The 24,443-nt window shown below is 36.9% G+C and overlaps 1 protein-coding gene across 2 annotated transcripts in view; it reads right to left on the bottom strand.

Moving 5' to 3' along the window:
* ADAMTS18 (ADAM metallopeptidase with thrombospondin type 1 motif 18) overlaps positions 1 to 24,443 on the bottom strand; it is a 75,652-nt gene that overhangs the window by 15,440 nt on the left and 35,769 nt on the right. The window contains exons 9-18 of one of the 2 annotated variants that reach the window (XM_086620846.1): positions 22,401 to 22,538; positions 20,829 to 20,982; positions 19,720 to 19,815; positions 18,614 to 18,762; positions 12,950 to 13,122; positions 11,190 to 11,320; positions 10,930 to 11,053; positions 9,494 to 9,738; positions 7,253 to 7,354; positions 724 to 729 (exon numbers count right to left, since the gene is read on the bottom strand). In XM_086620846.1, coding sequence (XP_086476972.1) covers positions 724 to 729; positions 7,253 to 7,354; positions 9,494 to 9,738; positions 10,930 to 11,053; positions 11,190 to 11,320; positions 12,950 to 13,122; positions 18,614 to 18,762; positions 19,720 to 19,815; positions 20,829 to 20,982; positions 22,401 to 22,538 — 1,318 coding nt within the window. The remainder of the gene's footprint in view (positions 1 to 723; positions 730 to 7,252; positions 7,355 to 9,493; positions 9,739 to 10,929; positions 11,054 to 11,189; positions 11,321 to 12,949; positions 13,123 to 18,613; positions 18,763 to 19,719; positions 19,816 to 20,828; positions 20,983 to 22,400; positions 22,539 to 24,443) is intronic. The other variant, XM_086620847.1, reaches the window with a different exon arrangement.

Here is a 24,443-nt window from a genome sequence, read left to right on the forward strand (position 1 = left end):
GCGTAATGTGTTAGAAGATCTATAGAAGGTGTGATTACTGACTATAATAACAATCTTTGCCATTTAACTCGAGGAGCCTAGCTCTCAGGGTTGTACTATTTTAGTGGTGAATTATATTGCAGTTTTCATGTAGGTAGCTTTCTAAAATTCCCTGTATTTATTTCAAGTCTGAATTATAATCGATGCAAGATGCATGGACATCTGACATATACCTAAATTTGGGGAGAAATTTCTATTTAACAGCATCTATTTTAGAAACTTTTCAGCAGCAAAGTGTGTTTATATTCATACTTAATAGAAAAAGTGCAAGAGTTTACAGTTACAAAGCTCTACTATGTTTTAATTCTTTACCAATATAGATCTGGTCATAGTAATATAAAGAGTAGGTGCAGTTAACCTCAGTTCCTAAATATACTTTTTGAGAAGTACAATCCTTTCGAGTACAATTTCAGTCTATGCTAATTATTACCATTCAAAATATTAATAAAATTAAGTCCACATGAGGTCTAACCCGAGTGCTTAAGCAATCCATGTAGATAGAACTGATCTCTGCATAGATTGGTTTCATAAAATAGCAACAAACTTGCATTTATGTCGTTTAAGACCAAGAAATAAAATAACATTTTGAAATGTAGCCAAGGGTTTTACAGTATTCTCAAAACATACCTATTGGAAAACAGAAATTACCTATGACAGTGAAAATTCAGACCAAATTTACATGACCTCCAGCTCAATCATGTTGAACACATGAAGGACCTGGACTGCATACTGTTTATTTTCTGGAAGAAAGAAAAATGGATGCTATATTTTGCATTCTTAGTAACCAAAGCTTTTACTTCAGTCAGTGAACCTTAATAATGATTCAAACTGAGAAGACAGCAATCAGGACTGTAAAAGGCAAAATACTTCTGAAAGAATTGGAGAGTACACTCCTTCTCCTTGGAAGATTCAGATTAGAGGATCCTTCAAGCACAGGTAAATTAAACTATGTCATGTGAGACTTCTCGTCTCACCCACCGCAGCTTAACTCATGGGCACCTTAGAAGAGCTGTGAGATTATGGAAGAAATAGATCTGAGAGCCATTACTGAGCGCGCTATTTTTACTGAATACTCCTGATAGAAATAATAAGACTGTATCTGCTTTAGAGGTGAGTCGTGTATGTACGTACATAGCACAAACAGTTTACAAGAACAGGATTAAAATCAAACTCTCTGAAATCAGGAAACATTGGAATTGAGACCGCTGTGCAGCTCGTGCTCCCTGCCCAGAGGCACTCTGCATCTCTGCATCTCACACTGTCTTGCCAGAAAGCCTCTGGCCAGTGCTCACAGCACAGGGTGCTCACCAATGAGCGTATTACAAAGTTCCCATATTTTACCTTATGCTCATCCATCCATGTGTGATTCCATGCCCTATTTGCTATGGTCTATTCAAAGTGTTACCAGCGTAACTTTTTTCAGGACCTTTCTTTTTTCCTTGGCTATTGATCACTATCTAGTTTTGCTTGTAGAAAGCTGTCCCACAGCTGATAGCAAAAAGTCCAATTTTGTGAAAACAGCTGTTCCACAGTCATTCTGAATCTTGAACCTCAAGTCCACAGACATTAGAGTTTCTAGAAAAAACAGGTTGCAATAAAACGTGTTCACTCTACTGTCCTTCTCTTAGGGACAAATTGAGACAAATATCTAATGTGTAAAGTTTCAGAACACGTGCTTCAGAAAAAAATAGGGTGTGTTAACCCTGACTAGAATTGAGCCCTGGAAAACTATTCTTTAATTGAAACAATTCCTTTCCTGGTTCTTCTTACAGACCAGACCTCAAACTGCTTTAATTTGCTTTTACTCATTGGAAGGTCCTACGAGTCCAAAGTATTAGCAAAGGTCTCAGCATCTTAGGCTGCTAGAAACAATTTCAGAGAGTAGCTTTACTTTCTTCTTGTGTTAGAAAAGATCTGGCCAATGTATGAACAGTTAAAGTCAGATTTCCTCCTTCATGGTCCCATAAGGATGCACTGTCTCCCATTTCAGTAGATGCTCTGTGTTCCCTCAAGTGCAAAGGCTGAAATTCTGTCTGACCTTTTAGTAAGTCGTGTCAAAAGAGGAGGAGGTCTTGTCCATACCTCAAGAGCTTGTGTAAAGGTTAGCCCTTGTCTCATTTGATTCTGACAAGTGTCATAAAACTGAGCTATGTCAGTGGCCAAAAAAAAACGGGACGCTTAAAACTTTTCTAATAAAAATATCTTGAAGTATTAAACTGAACACTTGTCTTCTGAAAGTGCACTTCACTTTGTGATAGTAGAGGCAAGAGACAGAACGAAAGCATCCTGAACAGCAGAATTCAGAACACAAGAGAGAGAGGATGAGAAGATGAAAGTAGCAACCAGTTTTACTCCTGTTAGAGCGATATTCTCCTGGCTATTCAACAGAGTGAAGGGAATAAAGAGGAAATGATCTCAGACGAGTTGGAACAAGACATGTTAGTATCTATCACTTCAGAGAACAACCACACAATGATGCAAGAAACTCGCAACCCCGAGCTGAGTGAGTGCCGGTGGGGCGAATCCTGCACCCCAGGCAAGCTGGGCCATACACATTTTAAGACCTTGGGCTACACCCTCTTCTTGCACATTGGAAAGTAGACACAATTCTAACAGACAGATGAAATGAGCTTCCTCTCCATTCCTTGGCCAGCAGCCAAAGCTAGCGCCCCTTCCCACCCAGCAGACTACAAGAGGGAATGTTTGCAAAGCAGGAGCTGCATTCACAGTCAGATTTCTTTCCTCCTGTGTCATCCCAGCTATGTAGAAAAGGGCAAAATCAAACTCTGGAGAAGTATCGGAGAGAAAATACTGCAGGGCACAAACCCATATACTTTAAAGTCCCCTGCACTCAGTTGAAAAATAGTACACAATGTATAATGTTCAACCAAGTTTTCATCAGGAATGCAATATTATTGCAAACTTGCAATTTTGCCAAAGTAATGAGCATATAAAAAGTGTTCTATCGTATTTTCAAACATTCATTATAAAGCCCATCCTTAACAACCCAATAACTGAAGTCTGCATATACAGCCAAGTTATCAGACCTACAAATTTGGAAAGACCTCCAGTGCTAGTCTACTTAACTGGAGGCATTCCAGCATCTTTTCAGCCAACTGGCATTTGCTCCCAAATTTACAGCTGGCAAACAACCTCCTTAAAACATTTCCAGTTCCTCAGTAGAACTGTTTAATGTCTACCTTTAACACACCAACCACCTGACTTCAGACACAACACTCAGCAGCTCTGACCGCAGGGCGCAGAGTTATAAAATTTACAGCTTCTTGAGTTCGAAACCCACAGACTCCATGGCTGGAATCTGCCAGATCTGTTCTGAAGAAAAAGAACTGTGGCTTTCGCTTAGGGCACAAAATGTTAAAACAATGGATAAATTGAATTCTCCTGAGTAAGGAACCTTTTCCTTTGGCTGCTAATTTTGATTTCAAAGCTAAACCAATAAACTTTCTACACTAGCTGTGCATCTGCACCTTTGTTTGATATCTTTTTTTTTTTCTTTTCCACGGCTATCCTAAGTTTCCAATACAACACTCCATTTTGCAGGGTAAATTTTAAAGACTCTATCAACATTGCTTTGTTATGATTGACTCTGTGCTTTTCAAGAGTTTTTTACTGTAAGATGTTTATGTGAAGTTACTTGCAACACACTGAATTAAAAGAGATTAATTGACACAAGATAAACTCCTCTTTCTTCTATAATATTCTGTCCAACAGCATACTAATGGAAAAGCATACTAATGCCTGGCATGTTACAAGCTGAAAAAATGACTCATTATCTCTGTGAAGGACTAATAGCCACTTACAAATCACTTCCAGAGTGAAGTTGAGTATAGAGGAAAGGCCAGGCAAAGGAATAGCTACTGTTTACTCGCATGTGCGTCATGTATTTTCATCTTTACTCATTCTACACGTGCATAATTTACAAAATGGGCATGAGCCCAGACTTTGAATCCCAGCATACATGGTAGCTTTGATCTGAGTCTTCAGATTGCATCTACATTTCCTGGGTCACTCCCGTGCTTTGTAAGCCTTTGATAATTTCTTTAGGTGGATGTAACAGAGTTAAGCTATCTGTAGTGAGCCATCAATTACACCAGGAAGGGCAGACGGAGAAGTCTGTCTGTGTGGAAGACCAGTGCCTGGCTGCGTGACGCTTGCGAGACCTGCAGTTTTCATCCACTGTGAATCTACATGCTGTTTAATAAATATCGTAACATCCAACAGTCAAAGCTAGGTTCTGATTTCTCTATTCAATCAAGATAAATTCCATTGACTTGTATGAATTTACTCCGGTTTCAGTAGGATAAATCTAAGCATACAGCACATGATAGTGGTGGAAAACTGCTAAAACTAGTTTTAAAATGGGACCGCTGTCTTGAAAGGGCAGTTATTGGATGAGATCCTTGACAGTGGCTAACACCAGGAGCTTCAAAGGAAAGTGAGAGAACACCTGTTTGGAAAGCACCAGTAAAGGAAGGATTACCCATTGGTTACTTCTTAAGCCAAACCTTAAAACAAAAGCGGGTTTATCCCTCCAATATTTCTAAAGTCACTTTAAACACAATCTTAACTAAAAGCTTATGACAAACTATTGTTTTTCAAGAAAGGCCACTAAGGTCATTAAAAGAAAAAAAAAAGCATCCTTGAAAAGTCCTGTATGATCTCATTTCTACTTCAGCTGTTTCAAATTTATCTTCCGTTGTTACTGTGTCTCCATTTTTTTACTATTCACATGCTAAATGTACAACCTTCAGGGATACTGTCCCCCTAATCTCTCCTCACTGAAGGAGAACCCTTTTATCCGTTGTATTGAATCAACATCTGCATCTTATAAGCACATCTTAGCTCTCTTCAGCTTACTTTCTCTTTAGGGGAAATTGGTACAAATTTATCATCTAGTAGCTAATAATAAATGTAATGCTTTATAACTGCAACTTGGCCTTCTCCCACTGGCAGCTAGATCATCAGTAAAGTCATTCCACCTGGCCTCCTTTCTCTTTTTTCGCCCTATTGATAAAGAGGAAGTGATTTACTGGTTTTAATCAGACATATTCCTGCTTTGAAGCTCCATTCATCTCTTCCCATGAATGTCTGCCTCTTTGCAAAGCATCCTTTCCATCTGTTACTTATTGCTGTCAAAATAAACTCTTTTTTCTCAAAGATTTCACAATTCCTTGATTCAATATTTCATCAAGTTTGAGGTAAAATTCAGTGAGAATACTGATCCTCCCTTGTCCTGATAAACTTTACACTGCTTTCTCAAATTGGCTTTGAGTTCTTAAATCAGGCAGTTCTTCCTCTTTTTATTGATAGAATGGAAAACCAAATTATTAAACTCTCATGGTGTTAAGTTAGTCTATCAATCTCTGGTCACGCAATGGTTTTCATGCCCCCACAACAGTTCAGCTTCTTTTGCCCTTTCAGAATCCTTCCCGTAATTTGAGTCAGTCATGGAGGGTGACTGAATATTTCAACAAACGGATGTCACGAGTGACCCTCATATGAGCTCTGTATCAACAGAGCCCTGGGATGGCAATCTCCCTTCTGCTCTGCTGGCCGCTTCTGGAAAGTATTTTCAGCAGTTAGTGGTGCCCACTGGCAGCCCTTGTTTCCAAAGCTAGATAAATGAATGATGAATTTACTGTTTGTTTCTCCTCGAGTTAAATGTTTTTCAGTTAATGGAAAAACACTGACAAGGTCTTTAAATTGAAAGTGCTGACTTTATGTTCCCTGTAACTAAATGACAGATAAATGAGCTGAATATATTACGTTAAAAAAAATCCAACATGTTTCCATTTAAGATGAGACACTTACGCTACACAAACCATGTTTTAAACCCTAGTATTAATTTTTGATCCTAGATTATCATTTAACTATCATATTTTTACCACTTTGACCTTTGTCTGTTATTTCATCTAGCCTGAATCTGACCATTTCAGGAACTGCCTTCTGAATCCATGAATATTTTTCACTTCAGCTTTCATCCATTTCTACAAATCCGCGATCACCAAAGTATCAATAATAGTAACTGCAACTGCAGAAGGTTACACAAATTCTGAAGGGCATTGGCTTACTGGGTTATCTCCCTTGCCTTCCCTCCATCTGTGAAATTAATTCTTGAACAATCCAGAAAGGGTTCTGATGAATTATAAAAATCTCATCATGCATTTACACTTCTAGTAGTTATGCTCAGGAAATACTAGTCCTACACATTTAATTCCACATTCTTCTCACAATGTTCTTCTCAGAAAATATTTGGCCACCGTAGTTTGTATTTTTTCTCCCATGACCTGGTTAAATTACAGATTCACTGCCCTTTGTCTTCTTTGGTATGACTTGTTCCCATAAATATATACATACAATATATGTAAATATGTGTTTATTTTTTTCTGAAATTCCAGAGTAAATACGAAAAGCACTTTATCAGTCGTCTTCTTGTCTCTTATTCATTTTTGAAGAGTGTTTAGGACTGCAAAGTCTTACTAAACGATACATGCTTAGCTGAACTTGACAGAAAAATAGATGCACAGGAACATACTGTACAATAAGACATTTCATAGAACAAAACAGTTCATAGCACTGCAAGGCTGAACTTGTGATATGCAAGACAATAAGGAATTTTAAGATTTTTTTTCTTATTTGGGTTTCATCCTTCTCTCTTAATACATGCTTCAGATGTCTCTTTCAATAAAATGTTTTGGAGATTGACTGCATTTCAAAGGAAGTGATTGCCTTGAGCACAGACTTGCCAGACCTGTCTGGACCTGGAGAGCACTGGTCCCATCCTCTCCTGTGAATGTTGCTCAGAGGACCTGTGTAACCTGAACTTTCTGGATACATGCAGGCTGACTTGCACTCAGAAACAGTCAAAAACCTGGACTGTTTGAGTCACCACACAAACGTCTAGCAAAACTGTAACTACAAAACTAAACAAGCATGAGCTGTGTTAATCTGTCTTTCAGATCATAGTGGAACGGCAATAAATACACCTACAAAATCTTGTATTTTCTGCCCACCTGAATAATAAAAGTTCCTGTATTTACATGTGCAATTTATTCAATTTCTGAATACCTGCAGTGTGCATTTTTACCAGGGCTTGCACTGAATTATTCTGGAAAAAAAAATCCTAATCTAGAAAATATTACATTTATTTTGAATACAATTTAATTAAAAAATGAAGAAAAAAATTCTAAACATTAGAGGAAGAAGTTGAGGTCTGAACCCTGGAAAGTCTCCTTATCTTACAGAAAACCAACTCAATTGGATAAAAAATTGCTATCAGGACTGCTTTTATATACTTCTTTGAAAATTACAGATGAGAGAAAAATAAAAACAAAGCTACAATGTAGTATGCTTAAACATTCCTTTTTTCAGCCTTCTATCAGTTTCTGGTATTTATAGTTGAAGTAGGATTTATTTCATTATTAGTGCTCTAAAGAGATCTTCAGCAATGTGTGTGTTTGCTCATAAAAGCATATTTCTTTAGTTTTCATTGGCATTTTTGCTGCTTAGAGTTATTGGTAAATTATAAATAATGCAGATCTCTGAAAACATAAAATTATGCATTTTTTTCAGAATTCGGTTTGTTGAATGTTGCTTAAATTATTGAAAGGAAAAAAGTCTTAACTACAGCTCATAGATATACATAATTGGGAAATACGTAACTGTAACATTTTCAGTCGTTAGAATCCCGAGTTACCAATGCCAGTGGTGTAGGTATTTCAATAAAAATACACGGGAAGTTTAAATAAGCTCTCATAGGAGCAATAGCCTCCAGTTAAATGTTAAATCTTAATAAAACTGTTTAGCATAATTTGATAGGATGAAAATAGAACTGCTATTTGGCATTAAAATTTTTTTCTTTAATCTTTATTTTGCAAAGTATGTGCATGATATGCAGCCAAGTAAGTCATCTTGCAGGCAATTTATTATTCATACTTTAGCTCTATAATAATACAGTTCAACCTACTTTGTATTATGACTAATAAGATTCCTGAGAGTTCAGCTTAACATCTCATAGTATTTATAAGCATGCTTATTTCTTTGGTGCAAGGCTATTTGGGAGATGATTTGCAGACAGGGAAGCATATCCGTAACTTGTATACCAAACTCTTCCTTGGACTAAAGCACCCCTATTAAAATACATACCCAAAATGAAAATTCTTCATCTGACAAAAAAGGCATTGCAAATTTTGATAGTAATTTGTGAAAATACACGCCCTTAGCCCATGTCAAACTGATCGGTCTAGAACGTGTGTTCATCCTAAAGTACTTTAACATGTGTTCATGGTCCATGAACTTCAGTGGTTTCTAAAGATATGTGTAAGTACATTTCTCAATCAGTATGAATAGCAGTAAGGCTTTTCAGTGTTCCAGATAAAAACTTTAGTGAATAGTTCCGAAAGTTTAAATAATCATCAAAGAATATGTTTCATGTCAGAGTCTGTGCTCACTGTGTTCCTTAGTTTAACAGACCAGGATGCACCCTCTGCTAACTGCTAAACTTCTGCAGAGAGCAGTTTTCAGTTATAGTGCTACATGGTGGGGCGAGGAACCGCAGGTTGCTGCTTTGGAGACCGGGTACAGCACTCACTGTCATGCTCCCCAAGTGCACACCAGAGAAAGCTGTGCGTTTGGTACTGAGCTGACCAGAGAATTGCTGGAAGGTGTGGGAAAGAATTGAATCCCTCCTGGGGAGGGCTCCTTCCTTCTCACAGGGAAGGATTCAACAAAACAGACATAACAGATGTTACAAAGCCAAGGATTTGCTAGAGTTTTCTAACAAAGCAGGCAAACTAACGTAGCTAACAGGGAGTAAAGACTTTGGCGATTCAGCCAGAAATTGACCCTCAGATTTCTCATGTGTTTTAAAAGAAAATCAAGTAAAGTAACCTACTGCAGAAAGAGATTTTTCTTAGAATAGCCCTATTATTGGCCAATTTCAAAATTGTAACACTGGAACAAACCAAATGTACTATCACCAGTCAAACTGAATCAATGGAAATTACTTTGACCATCTCTGTCCCAAGGTAGATGTAAAAATGCACTTGCAGTTTCAGAAGCAGTAGTTGAAACTGTTACCATTAAGCCTTGCTGTAATGTTAGACTTAATTTTTACATCACTTGATTCTATTATATACCATTTATGTGATTCATTTATAATCTATTACCATCGTGCAGCAACTGAGAAATAATGCTATATGGTGTGTTTTATGCAGCTTCCTTTTCAATGAATTTGTGACAGTTTACTAAACTTCAGACTTTGATGAACTGGTGAAAGGCCTTTCAATCCAGCATAACCACACAATTAAGTCTGAATACTATCATGACTCAACGCTATTCTTTAATCTCACTGAGAGCTACAGTGCAGAGCTAAAGCTGTCGTTACTAATTCTGTAATAGACATCAAGGGAAGCATAAACAGAAGAAAGCTTACTTCAAAGACCAGCGTCTCATTAGTTGGTCCTGCTGCATATAGACTCTCTGGATGGTTAAAAGAGCGTTGATAATCAAAAACTGTTCCAGCAAAAGAGAACTTTCCCGGCCAGTCAATCGTCCAGTCTCCTGTCAGATAATACTTTTTACTGAGGTTGCGCACTGCAAGGTAGCTGGTGGAGATTTGCATTTCTTGGAGCTGTATACTGCGTGCTCCTGCTGGAATAGTGACCACAGCATAGTAGTCTGAAATGCAAGAAGTAAGCAACATGTTTGCAATTGTCATACAGATAAGGATGGCTTATAATTTTTGAGCCAATTTGAAAATTTTGCAGTTTAAAATATATTGAAGACAGCTGTTCTGATCCACCAAAGTTACTCTGTTTTCACAAGGAGAAACCAGTTCTGATTTTAACCCCTCTACGCAGCCTGTAATCAGAGTAACACAGAGGTATTTCAATTCCTTGAATTTTTCTTTGTGATTAAAGGCAAGAAAAATCAAGTTCACCTTAGAAAAATGCAGAACAGTCGAATGGTGGTTTCACTGTAATCGTTTTCCCTGTAGTTTCCTACAGTAGTTGGAAGGCACTACTTCCACCATGGGCAAGGTTTTTGAGGTGAGATGCACTGCGGTGCAGATCCCTGTATACCACTGGATCTCCTGCTGTCAGCATGTAGAAATCTCACTCATTCTACAGTCAGATGAGGCACCAACAATCTCCAACGTGCACTGCACTCAGCTAATTCCACAGAGCATTCAGTTCAGATGATTTTTCTAGCATTGTATCTCTGTATTACTGTATCCTAAACAATTCCCTGACCTAGATGGCTGTAGTATTGACATGTCTTATGATCAACAGTAAATGGATCCTCAAAATAGCCCTGTGGGTAAAGAAATACTATCTGCATCTTTATGCCTGAGAAACTGAGGCATAGTGAGATTATTTCACAATTAGCTTGTGACAGTCCACTAAAGAAAAGTCCACCTCCCAGTGACTGGATCATCCATTGAATCAGCTGGACAGCTTCCAGTCAACTTAATTTGAAAACGGACATGGAAATACTGTCATGTTTGGCATTATGCTGTGTATCGCTTTTTACATCTTCTACAGTCTCATTCCAGTCAGAGCTGTTGACAGCTATTTTTTCACTTGCCTGAATACTAAAATCTCTTTTAAGAGGAAATTCACACGTAAAGGGAAAATGTGGCTTAAGAAACAAGACGAATGCTTTCAAATTAACTAACCAAGACTTATGCTCATAGCTTTCTTGTTACCAAGAAACAGGAGAAATGTGAACTCTCCTCTCACTCTCCCTGTGATTTTCAGTTCACATCTGGACTTCTAGCCACTGCCCTAATGAGCAAGAAATCATACACATTACATGGGGATACAGCAGAGCAATAAGTTGATGATCATGTGGAACAGCTTTCCTTACCATTAGCTTTGTGCTGGATCAAGTATTGGCCTTTAAAGAACTTGCACGTTGAATTATCTCCTTTACAAATTCCACAAGCATCCAGTACAGCTTTGGAACCAAGTCCATGATCACACCCTACTTGCTGCAACCAAAAGGCACAAGTGAAGGACTCAGACACAAGGGAATTTGAAGAAACAGCTGCATTTTCCATAAAGGAGTCAATTGCCCACTTTAAAAAACCAGACATTAGGACTGTAAGAAACTTAATTTTATCTTACTTCACATATTCCATCAATGCAAACATCATATTTATTTGGAGAACACAGGGTTCCATCCTTCACTTTGCTGGACATGGCAAAGAAAAAGTCAAAGTCTTCAGCTGTGCAGTACAATTTACATCTATCTTCCTCTGGGGGGAAAAAAAAACACCACCAAGACAAGAAAGTATTAGCAGACCTACAGCACAGTTTTTTTTTTTAAAAAAAGCACCCTGCTATTGTTTCTTCCTGCATCCTAGACGACAAGCTACAAGATTTTCCCCTAATAAAAGTGCTTTTCCTCTAAACAATCAAATTTCTTCTTATATGTTGATGGTACGTTATGCTTATAAAGGGCTGATTGTTTCTACAAAGACAAAAACAGTCATGCAATTGTAAATATTGTCTACAGTTGCTGAAATACACAATTTTAAATCAAATACTAAGTGCAACAAATAAAGCAGCATAACAAAATTTTGAAGAACATGAAACTGGATTCAAAATAGTATCATTTTATTCTTAAATAAGCAGCTGGATTTTCAATAGCACTTTCTACAGAGGCAAGGCATCTATTTCAATTTTGAAAAACACATTATGTTTTCAGGACTATAAATGTAGATCTTCAGGAAGATTTTGAAAAGCAGCTAAGAGAGCAAGGATAGGCATTTTCAATTTCAGAGTCACTTGGGGATGTCTTGCTTTTGAAAATTATTCCCTTTGTCCGTAATTTTAAGCTCCTATTTCTTTTATTAAACACAACCTCTATCTTTAAAACCAATGTAGACTACCTTAGTTTCTATTAAACGAGATGCATTATTCCCCCTATTATACAACACCCATTGTTACATGCTGTGAAACTATATTTCCTCTTTCCTCTGTTCACAACGTCTGTTAGGACACAGGTTGCTAAATACCCATGAAAATGTCTGCAAAGTCTTTTGAAGAAAATACAATCAGGCTATGAATGAAAGTTCAATGTATGTGTATCTGTGTGTACATATATATATATAATTATACATTCATTATCACCAAAAGCAAATTTGTACAGGTGCTAAACAAAGCAGCCACAATGTGACATAGTTTAGCCACTTTTATCCAAGCAGTAGCAATTGCAGCTACAAACTGTGCTTTCAAACTGCAGAAAATATTTGTTGTCTGATAAAAATGAATACTGATTCAAAACATTCACAAAATTAAGATGCATAAAGTAAAAAATGAACTTTGCTTGTACAAAAGATAAGAAATAGTTATTGAGACCTGAACTTCATACAGATCTCTTAGTAAAAGATGACTTCAAAACATCTATGCCAGTACATTGTTTGTTTTTCCAATTCTCATCGGACTATACCAGCAGAAAAGTCAAAAGGTTGATTTATTGTTACATTTCGAAATCTGAGAACATTCCAAAGGAAGGAAGGTTCCGGTAGTGTTATTGTGGGAGCTCACATTTCCCATGCTGAAAAATCCATGGAAATTGTTTTGGTTTTACACTAACAGATATGTAATATAAAATGAAAGAGAGGCTTAGCAACAGCCAGGGAGTCATGCTAAGGACAAAGATTTAAATTCACAACTCAAATCCATTCTGCATGTTCATACAGGCAGTATCGCACAGGACGCCGGACTCAACTATGCTAGAGAGCAAACACATCTCAAATAAGGCAACGGAATCTCCATTTGCTTACATCAGGGTGACATTTGCCCAAAGAATATGGATGAATTATGGCTTATAGCTCACTTCCCACGATTGCCTTTGTCCATCAGAGCTGTGGCATAATTACCTTCCACTTTAGTATAAGGCTTCCACTTGTAGTACCACCCCCGGAAAGGTTTGCTGTTGTATTCCGCACACTGCTGGGCACGGAAGTCCACGCTGTTTGCGGGACATGGCTGATTATTACAAAGTTGATAAATACGACTGGAACCTTGGCAGAATTTGCCGCCATACTGTGGCCTAAAAATAAAGCAACAAAAAAGTTCTTTTGCAAAACCTACTTTTTGTGTGATTGGCACGATACATGTGTATTAAAAGAGAAAATGAGAGGACGTTTTGTCTTAGATCAGTATTTCTTACATGGCCCGTGAATTTTCATGGTTGCTAAAATCAAGCAAAGCAGTTGCCATGAATTATCTACTTGGATCACTGCAAACTCAGCAAAGACGCAACCATTCAGAGGTGAGTCATGTTTTCACTAATTTAAATTTATAGGGCTATTTTGTATTGGCTGCTTTCAATCTTCTTATATAGCTATTTTAACTCTGCTATAACCCAGGAATGAACATATGAAAAGAATTACCTATCACAACAAGAGTTAATAAAGGATAACATAACACTGATCAAACATAAACAGAATGAATAATTACATTTGGTTTTTCATTTGTTTTGTAAATCATTTCGAAAAAAACTTGCTTTTAAATGGTCAAAGGAAACAAGGACCATGCGCAGCTGTCCTGCTTTAGGAAAATGTTGGAATTCACAGAGAACTTTAAACATGTCACATCCACTTCTGCAAACCTTACCTGGGCATTTCCCTTATTTTTGTCTGGAATAAGAAGAGCATATCCTATTACTTTGCTAGTATCTTGTATTACCAGAATAATATTTTCTCACTATTTCATCTATGCACACAACTGTACAACAATGCACAATGTAAGACCAGCAATTTTTAAAGTGTCTGAGGGGTCTCACAAGCTGCTGAGAAATGTATTCACTCACTTCTGTGTTCCTTATGGATCTACACAGGAATTCACTAATGTTATTTTTGCAGTTTCACAACGCTCAGATATACATCTGCAAGCACTGAACCAAATCTTCAAAACACCAAATTCTAAGAATTGTTTGTCTTATTATCCAATTTCTTGTGTCAAGTGAAGGGAAATGTAACAATGATGCAATTGCATACATTTATATAATAATTTTTAAAAATTAGGGAACATACATAGTTGGAAGACAAGCCATGATCTTTCAGTGGACAGCTTGCCCATGTTACACACACATTAAGGAAAAAAATTAGAATAATATAAGAGATATGGAATATTAATAATATATTAACTAACAATAATAATAATAACAGTATAAAAGATACAGTTGCAACAAGTATAACTTGAGTTGTTTGTTTAAATTCCTAAACATTGTTATAACTATTCTCCCTAGCAAGTATCCCATGCAACTTCTCTTGAAATGCATCTGACTGGAGTAATTTTGTAGACAGCTTGGTGCAACACAGATGAGAAAATCTCAGTGCTTTTTCTGTTTGCTTTATTATAAATTTTAACCCTCATATGTCTAAGCCTTTAACCAAGCTTGGGCTCAGTTTATATGTTTTCAACCAGCTTTGAATGTACACAATATCTGGCTTTTTCAGAATTCTGGGCTACAGAACAGTCTTACAAAGGAAGAGGTGGAAACCCACCTGCTAGTCTATTTAAAATTGGGTTAAAGCACCAGCAAAATGCGTTGTGGAATAAAGAACTTGCAGTGACTTTTCTTGAGGTCACCTACTAGCTACCTTGACACTGGGTATAACGGCAAAGGCCTTAAAATGAAGCCAAATTTTCTCCCCTAGTTGGTGGCAATTCAGTCTGTGAAGGGCAGGGAGGGTATGTAACACCAGCGAAGTCAGGGAGTATTTATGTTGACTTTGTGCAATTGGTGAGAGCTTTGAGTTAAGGCAGCCAAACTATTGGGTCCTTACTCAATTCTCTACAGACTTCCTTTACAGCTTCAGCACATGTATGATTTTTGACTGCCTTCAGTCCCACGGAACAAATCTGCTTTAGTGTAAGGAAAAGAAGAAACCTCCTTCCAAGTAAATGCCACTAAACAAGTCATATAATAGAATTATTTATGGCTAGGTCATGATTTCTAGCCACAGTCTTGCATTTGAGGATGGTATAAAATTCCACCAAACTAAGGGAGCACTGAAAGAGGCATTCTATTTCCCAGCTCTCTTACAGCATTTTAATATTACAGTACACTTCCATTACTGAAACTGTTGGCCAGAGAATTATGGAAACTTCCCCACCTCTGTTTTTACCAAGAAGAGTTAAGTAATTCACAGGGAACTAGATGTAGATCTACAAAACCAAATTTCTGAGAAAAGACTATTATCTACACTGATAAAATCATGCCTTTATTGATGACATCTATACCACCCGTAGATTTTGGTTTGCCTGCCTACAGAAGCTCTGTTAGAATAACTGTGCTTACAAGGGAACACTTTGCACAGAAGGCATTCCAATACTCCTACAGTGATACAGTGCTCTTAATACAAGCATAGCCTAAACTTTTCATCCGTGTACCTGCCCAGCGTTGGCATGTGTAGGTAAAGATACCTGCAGCAATAGATACTGTTAGATCCTTGCTGAGGATAACTGGAAAGGAGAAATTTGGTGAGAAAGGTCAGAAAAAAACAGTCTGCAAAGAATGATTTGCAAAAGGAGTATATCGGCGAAGATGTAAACACTTCATACAAGACTCAAATATCAAAATGCTACAAGAGTAGCTTAAATTAATTCTGCAGTAACCTTTTAAGAATAAACTTCATGAACAAGGAAAATAAAATAGATATTCACTGCAATGTAACACAGAGAATGAGAAATCCTGAAAATAATCTGATCAAGGAAAGTATTTTACGCATGACAAAGAGAATTAGACTCTGAAATTCTGGACTCCTATTTTTTTCATGTTTTGTAATTGTTTAAATTCACATGAGAACATTTCTGCTCATATTATGATCATATTATAATAGTATCACAAAGCTAGACTATTTTATTCTTCATAAATTTGAAAGGTCTACAAGGTCTTCCACAGTTTTCATTAATTAGTATTTTAGATGGCATCATTATATCTGCATTGCCAGCAATCACTGTTACAGATATTGTATACAAAAGATTAAAAAGATGTGTTGAAGCAATTTTTATTTAGATTTTTGATTGCATACATGCCTAAAACTCCATACTACTCTTACTGAACAATGCACTATAGTGAAGTGGGTGGGATGCAGTCCCACAGATATGATTTAGGTATTAATTTACATCTCTCGGGCACTTTTCAGATTCTTTCCCAGCTAAACTATTAATTTATATAATCTATTTCTACCTTGGAAAAGTACCTCAATTTTAAAATGTTGTTATGTATGAAAACCAGATCCATGAAACTACACTGTGACAATTTACAGAAACATAATGATTTTAGCAAATCTGCATAGTTCTATGTTCTACAGATGACCTCTTTAAGTGTTTGTTGGTATAAATTTGCACATAACTCAGATGGTCACAAGATCTATCTTAAAATTTTCAAGAAAAAGGGAGTTGAATTGGTTGGATATTATTTGCAAGAGGAGAATTTCACATCCAAACACAGGTAACGAGGTTTTTGTAAGCAGCAGCCTGAATTTGTGTTCTTCCCCTATCCTTAAGCTCCCAATAAGATGTGTCATGTTTAAAATTACAGGAAACCTAGAAATCTCCCTCAATGTTCCTAAGAAGTCAGTTGCTTTGAAAAATTGACTACTTATTTAAAAACCTCATTTTAGAGTCCAGTCAGTTCTTCAGCGATGCACATCCCTTGTCGTAATCTCTCACAGAAATACATTCTATTCTTTGTCATTCTCAAAATTTTTCTATCCAAAATCATCTCTCAAGCTTTTCAACAAAATAAACATTAGCTCCTACACAAACCTGGATTACAAAAAGTGAAATAAATATATTACATATGAAATAATATACATACATGTACTGAAATGTATAAACATCTGAAATGTATTTCAGAAGTTCAAAAAGAAAGGAATCATTATTCTTTGTTTATGTGTAGTTATAGAGGTGAACAATGAACAGTGACTAGGTTATAAATTGTTCCATGTGGTGCAACACTGAAAATGGATAATATAATTTTTCTGATTATTCCACATTTATACAAAAGTGCTGTGATGGGAAATACAGCTACCTGGATATTCATACACTTCTGTGCTTATTTATAGTCCTGTCATTTCATCAGTCTAACTCAGACAGAGTCTAACCTCTTTGCTCTAACTGAATTATCACTAATATAATAAAGTTAAATTTAGTATAAGCACGATCCAGTTCTGGTATCGAGTCTTACTTGGTTGCATCAAGTCTTGCATCAAGTCTTACTTTAATTAGGACAGACAGATCCCTCTGAATGCAAGTTTTAAATACATGATGCTACACTAACAGACACCGTTCACGTTAAAGAGCTGCTGTTTGAAGACCATTGGAAATCATTATCAGTTATAACAGTGCACTAAACGGAAACATTTCAACTACTGGACATTCTTCTGTCACACAGGGAGAGCAAGGAAGGCTTATGAATAAACGCAAGGAACACTGTCGTACATACGAATGTGGCAGGCAGAACAGGGACCAAAGTAGAAAGTCCAAAATACATTTGTGAGGTGAAATTGAGACTCTGAATTCTCTTGCTAAATAGTTTAATATCCAAGTAATTTTATTTATCAAAATACACTGAGAAACAACAGAAAAGCTTGAGAAAATGCTCTGTTACAGATGTGCAAAAATTGGCTGGACTGAGTGAGGGTAATAAAGACTATTTTAACTAACTCACATTTTCCTATAACATAGTATATGAAGCGTGGATATTATTACTGCAGCACTGTATAGTAGGTGTGAGGCTTCTTTATAGCCTCATATAAACTGTGTCATATTTTGTCTGTTTTTTATTACTGCAGTTGAAATGCACTTTTTATGGCGTGCAATGAAGAATACATGTGTCTATGCCTGCTGAAGTTGTGTATGAAATAAACCAGCGAAATCCTTTTTTCTCATAAGTTGAAGTGAATTGAGTACTTGGAAGGATGCTGGTCAGATAACACTTTACCTCTACTTGAAATAGTATTGCACGGAATAGTAGTAGTATTGACAGCGCTAAGACATTCACTAGAGGCAAATACCAGAAATGTTTCATGAGTTAGCATACAATTCTAGAATTCAGCAACTTTATTCTGACCTGTTAAACATAATGCAAAGAACATGACAGACATACAAAGACATCTGTCTACAACCATTTTGATATCGACTGTAAACATTTTTGGTTTATTATCCTGGATGATCTCATCAGAAGACTTAATAGCTTTTAAGACCTTTTTCCCTTGCTCTTAAATTATTAGATGCGAATACATCTGTGTGGCATTTTGTTACTTCTGCAGTTATTTGATAAACCGCAGTGTCAGAAAATAAATTGAGAAAGTTGGGCTATAGATGTTCTAGTACTTCAGCAGCCCCTACTTTCCAGTGGACATATTTCTGTCTTTCAGCTACTGACTAGTCATATTGGACATGACAGGAAGGTCTTAGAAACATTTTCACACTTACTATTTCCCTACGGAAATGGACTCTGGTTGCTTTTTTTCTAAAAACTTAAATAGTTAGTATAAAAATAATACCTTTTCTTATCTATGTCTTACTTTGGATTATTGCAGTGTCTTTCTTGATATGTGACCCCACCTCCACAAGTGCGAGTACACTCTGACCACTCAGACCAAGCAGACCATTGGCCATTTACAGGCTTGGGTCCATGATCACCGTATTTGACACACTGTCCTCTTCGACACCACTGCCAAAAGAATGCCAAAAAATATCCCATCAGAGTTAGCGGTACCTAGCAGACGCAGAAAAGGAAAAAATCCACATATACAAGCTCCAGTGCTTAACCCTAATAAACATGAGGTCACACATTGAACTCAATGAGATAGTTCACAGTACGACAAGGACTCTGGAGTAGGAGACTGACCCACATAATGGTAGAGATAAGTAATGTCCCAAAATTTGTCCAAGATCTGAGTTGAAGATCTCTGAGGTATAAATTTTCAAAATCGTTCTCTTGGAGAGCATCTTTTTGGTTTACTCTTCCCCAAAAAAGTCCATGTTAATTTATGGTCCTGTGCTGTCAGAACCCCAAAACTTCCATGTAATTTAAAAATAGCCTGCTAAAATTCTGCTAAAATTTCTCCCTTTTATCATTCAATTATGAAATACTGCACAAAGAGAAAAAACAAAATAGAATATTTGTCAGTAACTTGAAATTCAAAATGATATTTTACTGGAAGAAACATTATAGCAAAAGAAAACATTTGGGGTAACTATAGACAAGTGTAAAAGGTTCAATTAAAACAAATAACCATGCTCTTCTAGTGGTGATCACAGACGATAACGCACATGATGGCCTTAGTCTGTATAGCAAATATTATGGCTTAAGTAATGTTCATATCAGAGTGGAATTGGAAGCCTTTGTCTAACTTCTGTTATAATTAATGGATTTTCTTACTGATTTAGATTTGCCAGATATATATTATTTCATAGCTCAATGGGAGAGTCATCACTCCCTACCATCACTGTGAGGACCAGTCCTGACTATGTATCACAGTGCAATCTTTTACAGAGCAATCTGGAAGTTCAAGACAGCAAACGTGGAGAGATCTGGGTAAAACACGTTTTGACAGGAGCTTGTATTTGACCCAATACAGTCTAAAACAAGTTAGAATGACATTGTCCTATTTATAAAACAACTTACCATACTTGTACCACAAGCTGTTCCTTCTGCTGCTGGCATGAACTTTGTCTCACACCTATGACCCACTTTGTGACACCAGAGAGATTTGCATATATCCTGAAAATAAAAAAGTACTCACTATAGTACTCATAATTCCCATTATTTCCTGGTGTTTAGAAAGACTAACAAATGATACATGCCTTTGCTACCTTAAAAGCCATATAAATAAAACTTTTTCTGAATTTAGAAAATCCAGGTTTTAAGAATCATAGCACAGCCATATCCTGTATATTGCCTTGTTGTTTATGTATCATTTCACGTTTTTTAAAACTATTTTGAGTGTGAGACTATAATAGAACAAAAACTGTATTAAAAAGTTCAAGACCAAAATTTCATCAAGTCTACAGTGACTATAATATTGTGAAGAGATGAGCTTTTCTAAAACACAGGGGTTATCTGTTCACTCTCTTTGTTTATTAGCTGTAGAAGAAACACAGCTACCATCATGTGATAAATGTGGTTAGTATAATATAAATCAAAATACTGCAGGATAATAATAAGGGTAAAAGAAATGATAATACTTCTTTTCAGAATGAGCACTCCAGATTATTTAATAAAATGTTTTCTCAGAAGAGATCAGCAAGGAGTATAGCAGTCACTAAAGGAATGGGTTAATCTAAATTAATCCTTCATCACGAAGTCAAGGGTATGTTACATTTTTATTGTTCTAAAATAACTCTATAGATCTTTTCCAGACTTTGCTGTCAATGCATGAGTAAAACAAAACACAAGAAACTTTGTCCTTCTTACCCCACACCCCACATTCCATGCAAATTTTAATCAAAACTCTACTGCCTGCTAATTTCCCTTAGCATAGTAGGCAAGGGCTCATGGGTCTTCTGTATTCAACTGCACTCGTTATGACTTCTGGAAAGAACAGATTTCCTTCTCAAACTCCCCTGGGATCGTGATATTCCTCAAAAGAGGCCAGTACCTTCAAAGCAAATTGCCAAGCAAGATAAGGTAGAGAAATAGCCCAGGCCTCTGAAGAACACTATGACTTGTACTTCTTGAGCGTACCGCAGTTCTCTCATGTAATTTCAACTTTTCAAAAGTGTATCAATAGGTACCTTTACAAAGCTGAGGTTGCACAGTTTTGCTTTCATTCCAAATTGCCATTTGCACTGTGTATCAGCATCGTAGATCTGCCCTGGCAGTTTGTCAGGGTATTTATACTGTCCTGTTTGCTTAGGTTCATCAATCAGGCAGGCAGCTTGAGCTGTACTATAATGAGAATGTATATTAATCATGACTATGATCTTTATATCAAAATATTTTAATTTGCTACAGACCAGCAAGAACACATACTATGGTATATAGTACCTTCAACGAGCTTTAGAGGTTTGCATTGAAATGAGAATATCTGCTTGCAGGAGCCAAAAGATCTTGACATCTTGTTGGTAGCCTGACCTGCAAAGTTTTAAGGAAGCAGGAATTTCCAGGCTTTGGAACTGTTGTTACAACAAGAATGAATGTCAAATTCTTTTCCTCCCTTTATTCCTGTGTAACCAAAAGCCAAGTCATCTAGTCGGCTTCTTTCCCTTAAATGGATTCCCAAAATCAGGAATCAACGGAATCAACAGGCACACTGTCTCATTTCAGCATTCGCTTTGCTGCAGCTTGTGTGCTTTGGGGTGGCTGTGTCCAGTTTAAGACTAAAGGTATCACCCTATGGTCTACTTTCTTTCCTTTGCATATGCTTAAGAACCCGTGTATACAGAAGGTCACTTTACGCTGGATTTATCTTCCAAGCATAAGTCTCTTGGATCATATTGCATGTTGGAGGGCTTATGTGACTTTCTAGTTTGCAATTTGCCTGTGTACTCAGAACACGGTAAAAAAAAAAAATCACCGAAACTCTGTCATGTTTCCTGGCCACTGCTCTAAGATCCTAACTTGGAATCCAAGGATCAGATCCACAGAACTATCTGTTTTATTCTCTCTATAAGGAATTAACATTTAAATTGCCTATATTGGATCTGGATCTTAGTACCACTTAGACATTTTTCAGTAATCATGTATAGTCTACCCATTAATGACAAATAAAATAAAAGAAAAGTTGTACAGGAAAGGATTGCAATTCTGATGTTAAACATAGACTGAAAAACAGTTTCTTTAAAAGCACCACTGAGTAATTCCAACATGCTGGCACCTTTCTCTTTTTACTTTTTTTTCCCCCAGAAACAGTATATGAAAAATGTAAAATGTCCTTTCTCATGACATGAGCTATATCAAGAGAGAAACTCCAGTGAGAAAGGCCACTAATGTTAATTTACATTTTGTAATGACTTTGGTACCACTGTGTCTGCCCTTTTTTGTGTTCACTTCCTACTAATTCTCTAATAAACCAAGCTGCTGACAGGAATGCCTGGGAAAGAACGATATGCCAGTCATTACTGCAGGATATTCATGGAGGGTGAAATTCATTCTTTTGAAACGAGGCAGGACAAAAACACTTATATGCCATACCACCTATACGCTTCATAAGTCCAAGTGTGTGGGCTCAAATAGTACATTGGTTTGAGCACATTTTAAAAGAGGTGAATTTCACACTTAACTAATTTTTATGTCTGTTCAAGAGTTCAAGCCCAGTTACTAAAGATACATTCCCTGGCACTGGCCCAGATTTACATCTGACCTACCTGAGAAATTTGTTGAGATACTGCCTGCTGCATACAGACCAAGAAAACACTCCATTGTTTCCTGTGAGTGTGGGAGACATAATATTACCCTCAGCTTTTCTGCAAGGATTTCCTTCTCCATCATGAATCATACCAAAGCTGAAAAGAGAACCACGTGTGAGAGTGAAAATCTAGATTAAACAGAAGCAAGACACAGTTTGGGGCAGAAGAAACATTTTCTGTGTAACAGCTAGTTAATATGCATATGAAAACATATGCACCATACAAATGACTATAAGCATGAAACAAGTTTCAATGAATAGCATTCAAATTTATTGTCATCATACACTTGTCTGATGAGAAAATGCTAGTCAAGTTTCAAGAAAGACCCATATCGGTGATGCTCAGGAGCTCTGCAGATGAGCTAATGACAAGCCATTGGCACATAAATACCAGAGCTGCACACTGGGTCAGAAGTCTTACCATTTAACCACTTCTCTTTCCTGAAAGAGAAATGTTTTGTGGTGAGATGGACAGAAGCAGCGGGTCTACAAGTCCGTCACACTTGTACTTGCCTATAAATCTATCATCTTAAAACATCTTAAACATGCATGCAGTCTGAGTCCTTTCACTGTTTTATACTTACTCACTGTACAGGACATCTGTGAATTTCAATGTGTTTTGAACATAAAGTTCATAATCTGTTACTTCAGCATGGTAGTACATTGGCGACTTTACCAACGTAACCTGTGCACGTGCAGGGAATATCTAATTCACTGGACTCGATCCTCTACTGTTATAAATCATGGCAGGCTCATCAGAGTTACTGCATATGTTGCCACCAGCTGAGGCTCCAAACTTGCTAAAATATATGGCTCCTTCTATAAATGGACAAAAAAGCCCCAACTGAGCTAGTATTTTAGAATCCTTTATAAAAGACTAACTTTGTTCACATGCATTGCAGCCAAGGAATCCACAGTTTAGATACCCACTGACACAACGGGCTCTGAACTCCCGAAGGAAGTGTTAAGCTTTCAGGTAAAAACACAAACTACTTAAAGAAAACCCTAAGAATGTGTAATAACTGAAGCTACTCAGTGGATCACAGAGTGCGATCTATACAGTATACTGTATTTTCCTATTATGAAATCCTTAGGTTAATATATTCACAGTGGACATCAGCACCTCCATAGCTGTCAGGTTTTTTTCCTTCCAGGAATCTCTGTATCAGAGAGGCCAAGTTCTGTTGTCTTACATCACATGCTAGGTAGTCTCAGGAACATCAACATGAACAAATTATTATAAAGACATTTTTTATCTGGGGCAGATTTTTTCTGGGAGATAAGACGCATTTTACTAGACAGGAGTATGGAGCTATACCAAAGAAAGGCTGAATAATGAGAATCAAAGACAGTGGTGAAAAACGAAAAAAAAAAAAAAATAAATTTCCAAGCATAATCTCTCAAAGCAAATAAGAAAATAAACAGGAAGGAAGGACATTAAGAGACTAAAGGGGATAATTCTTGAAAAATAAGCTATGGGCCTGATTCTCTCTTACTACTGATCAAAGGGTATTAAAAATGTACTGAGGTCAGTGAAATTGCATTAGTGTGACAGGAGGATCAAACAATATATATTTTACATATTTAGTCCCATTGAAAGCATTGGCACAATTCCCACAGGCTTCACTAGTAGCTGGATTATTCTTTAATTCCTTGTTTCCCTTCAGATGTACAGAAACCTGTGAAAGGGTCACTCATGTAGACATTAGGTCATAGTATATACTGTAGAGCATATTTGTACAATGAAAACTAAATAGTCCTGATTCAGTCATGCAGAATTGGAAGGATTCGTGCCTTGACCAAACAGCAGAATACAGTACCACTGCTTTTTCAAAGATATTCTGTGCAGTAATGCCCATGTTTTATCTGACCCTCGATTTCGGGCTTGTACCACATAGAGAAACTATGCTTCTATACTGTCAGTGGTTAGACAGACTCTCGCTGGAGCTATGTTAAAACTGAAAATCAAAACCATGCAAAAAGTTGTGAAAAAGTAACTCGA

Source organism: Tauraco erythrolophus, chromosome 15 (assembly GCF_009769465.1).
Source record: "Tauraco erythrolophus isolate bTauEry1 chromosome 15, bTauEry1.pri, whole genome shotgun sequence".
NCBI classification, from domain to species: Eukaryota; Metazoa; Chordata; class Aves; order Musophagiformes; family Musophagidae; genus Tauraco; species Tauraco erythrolophus.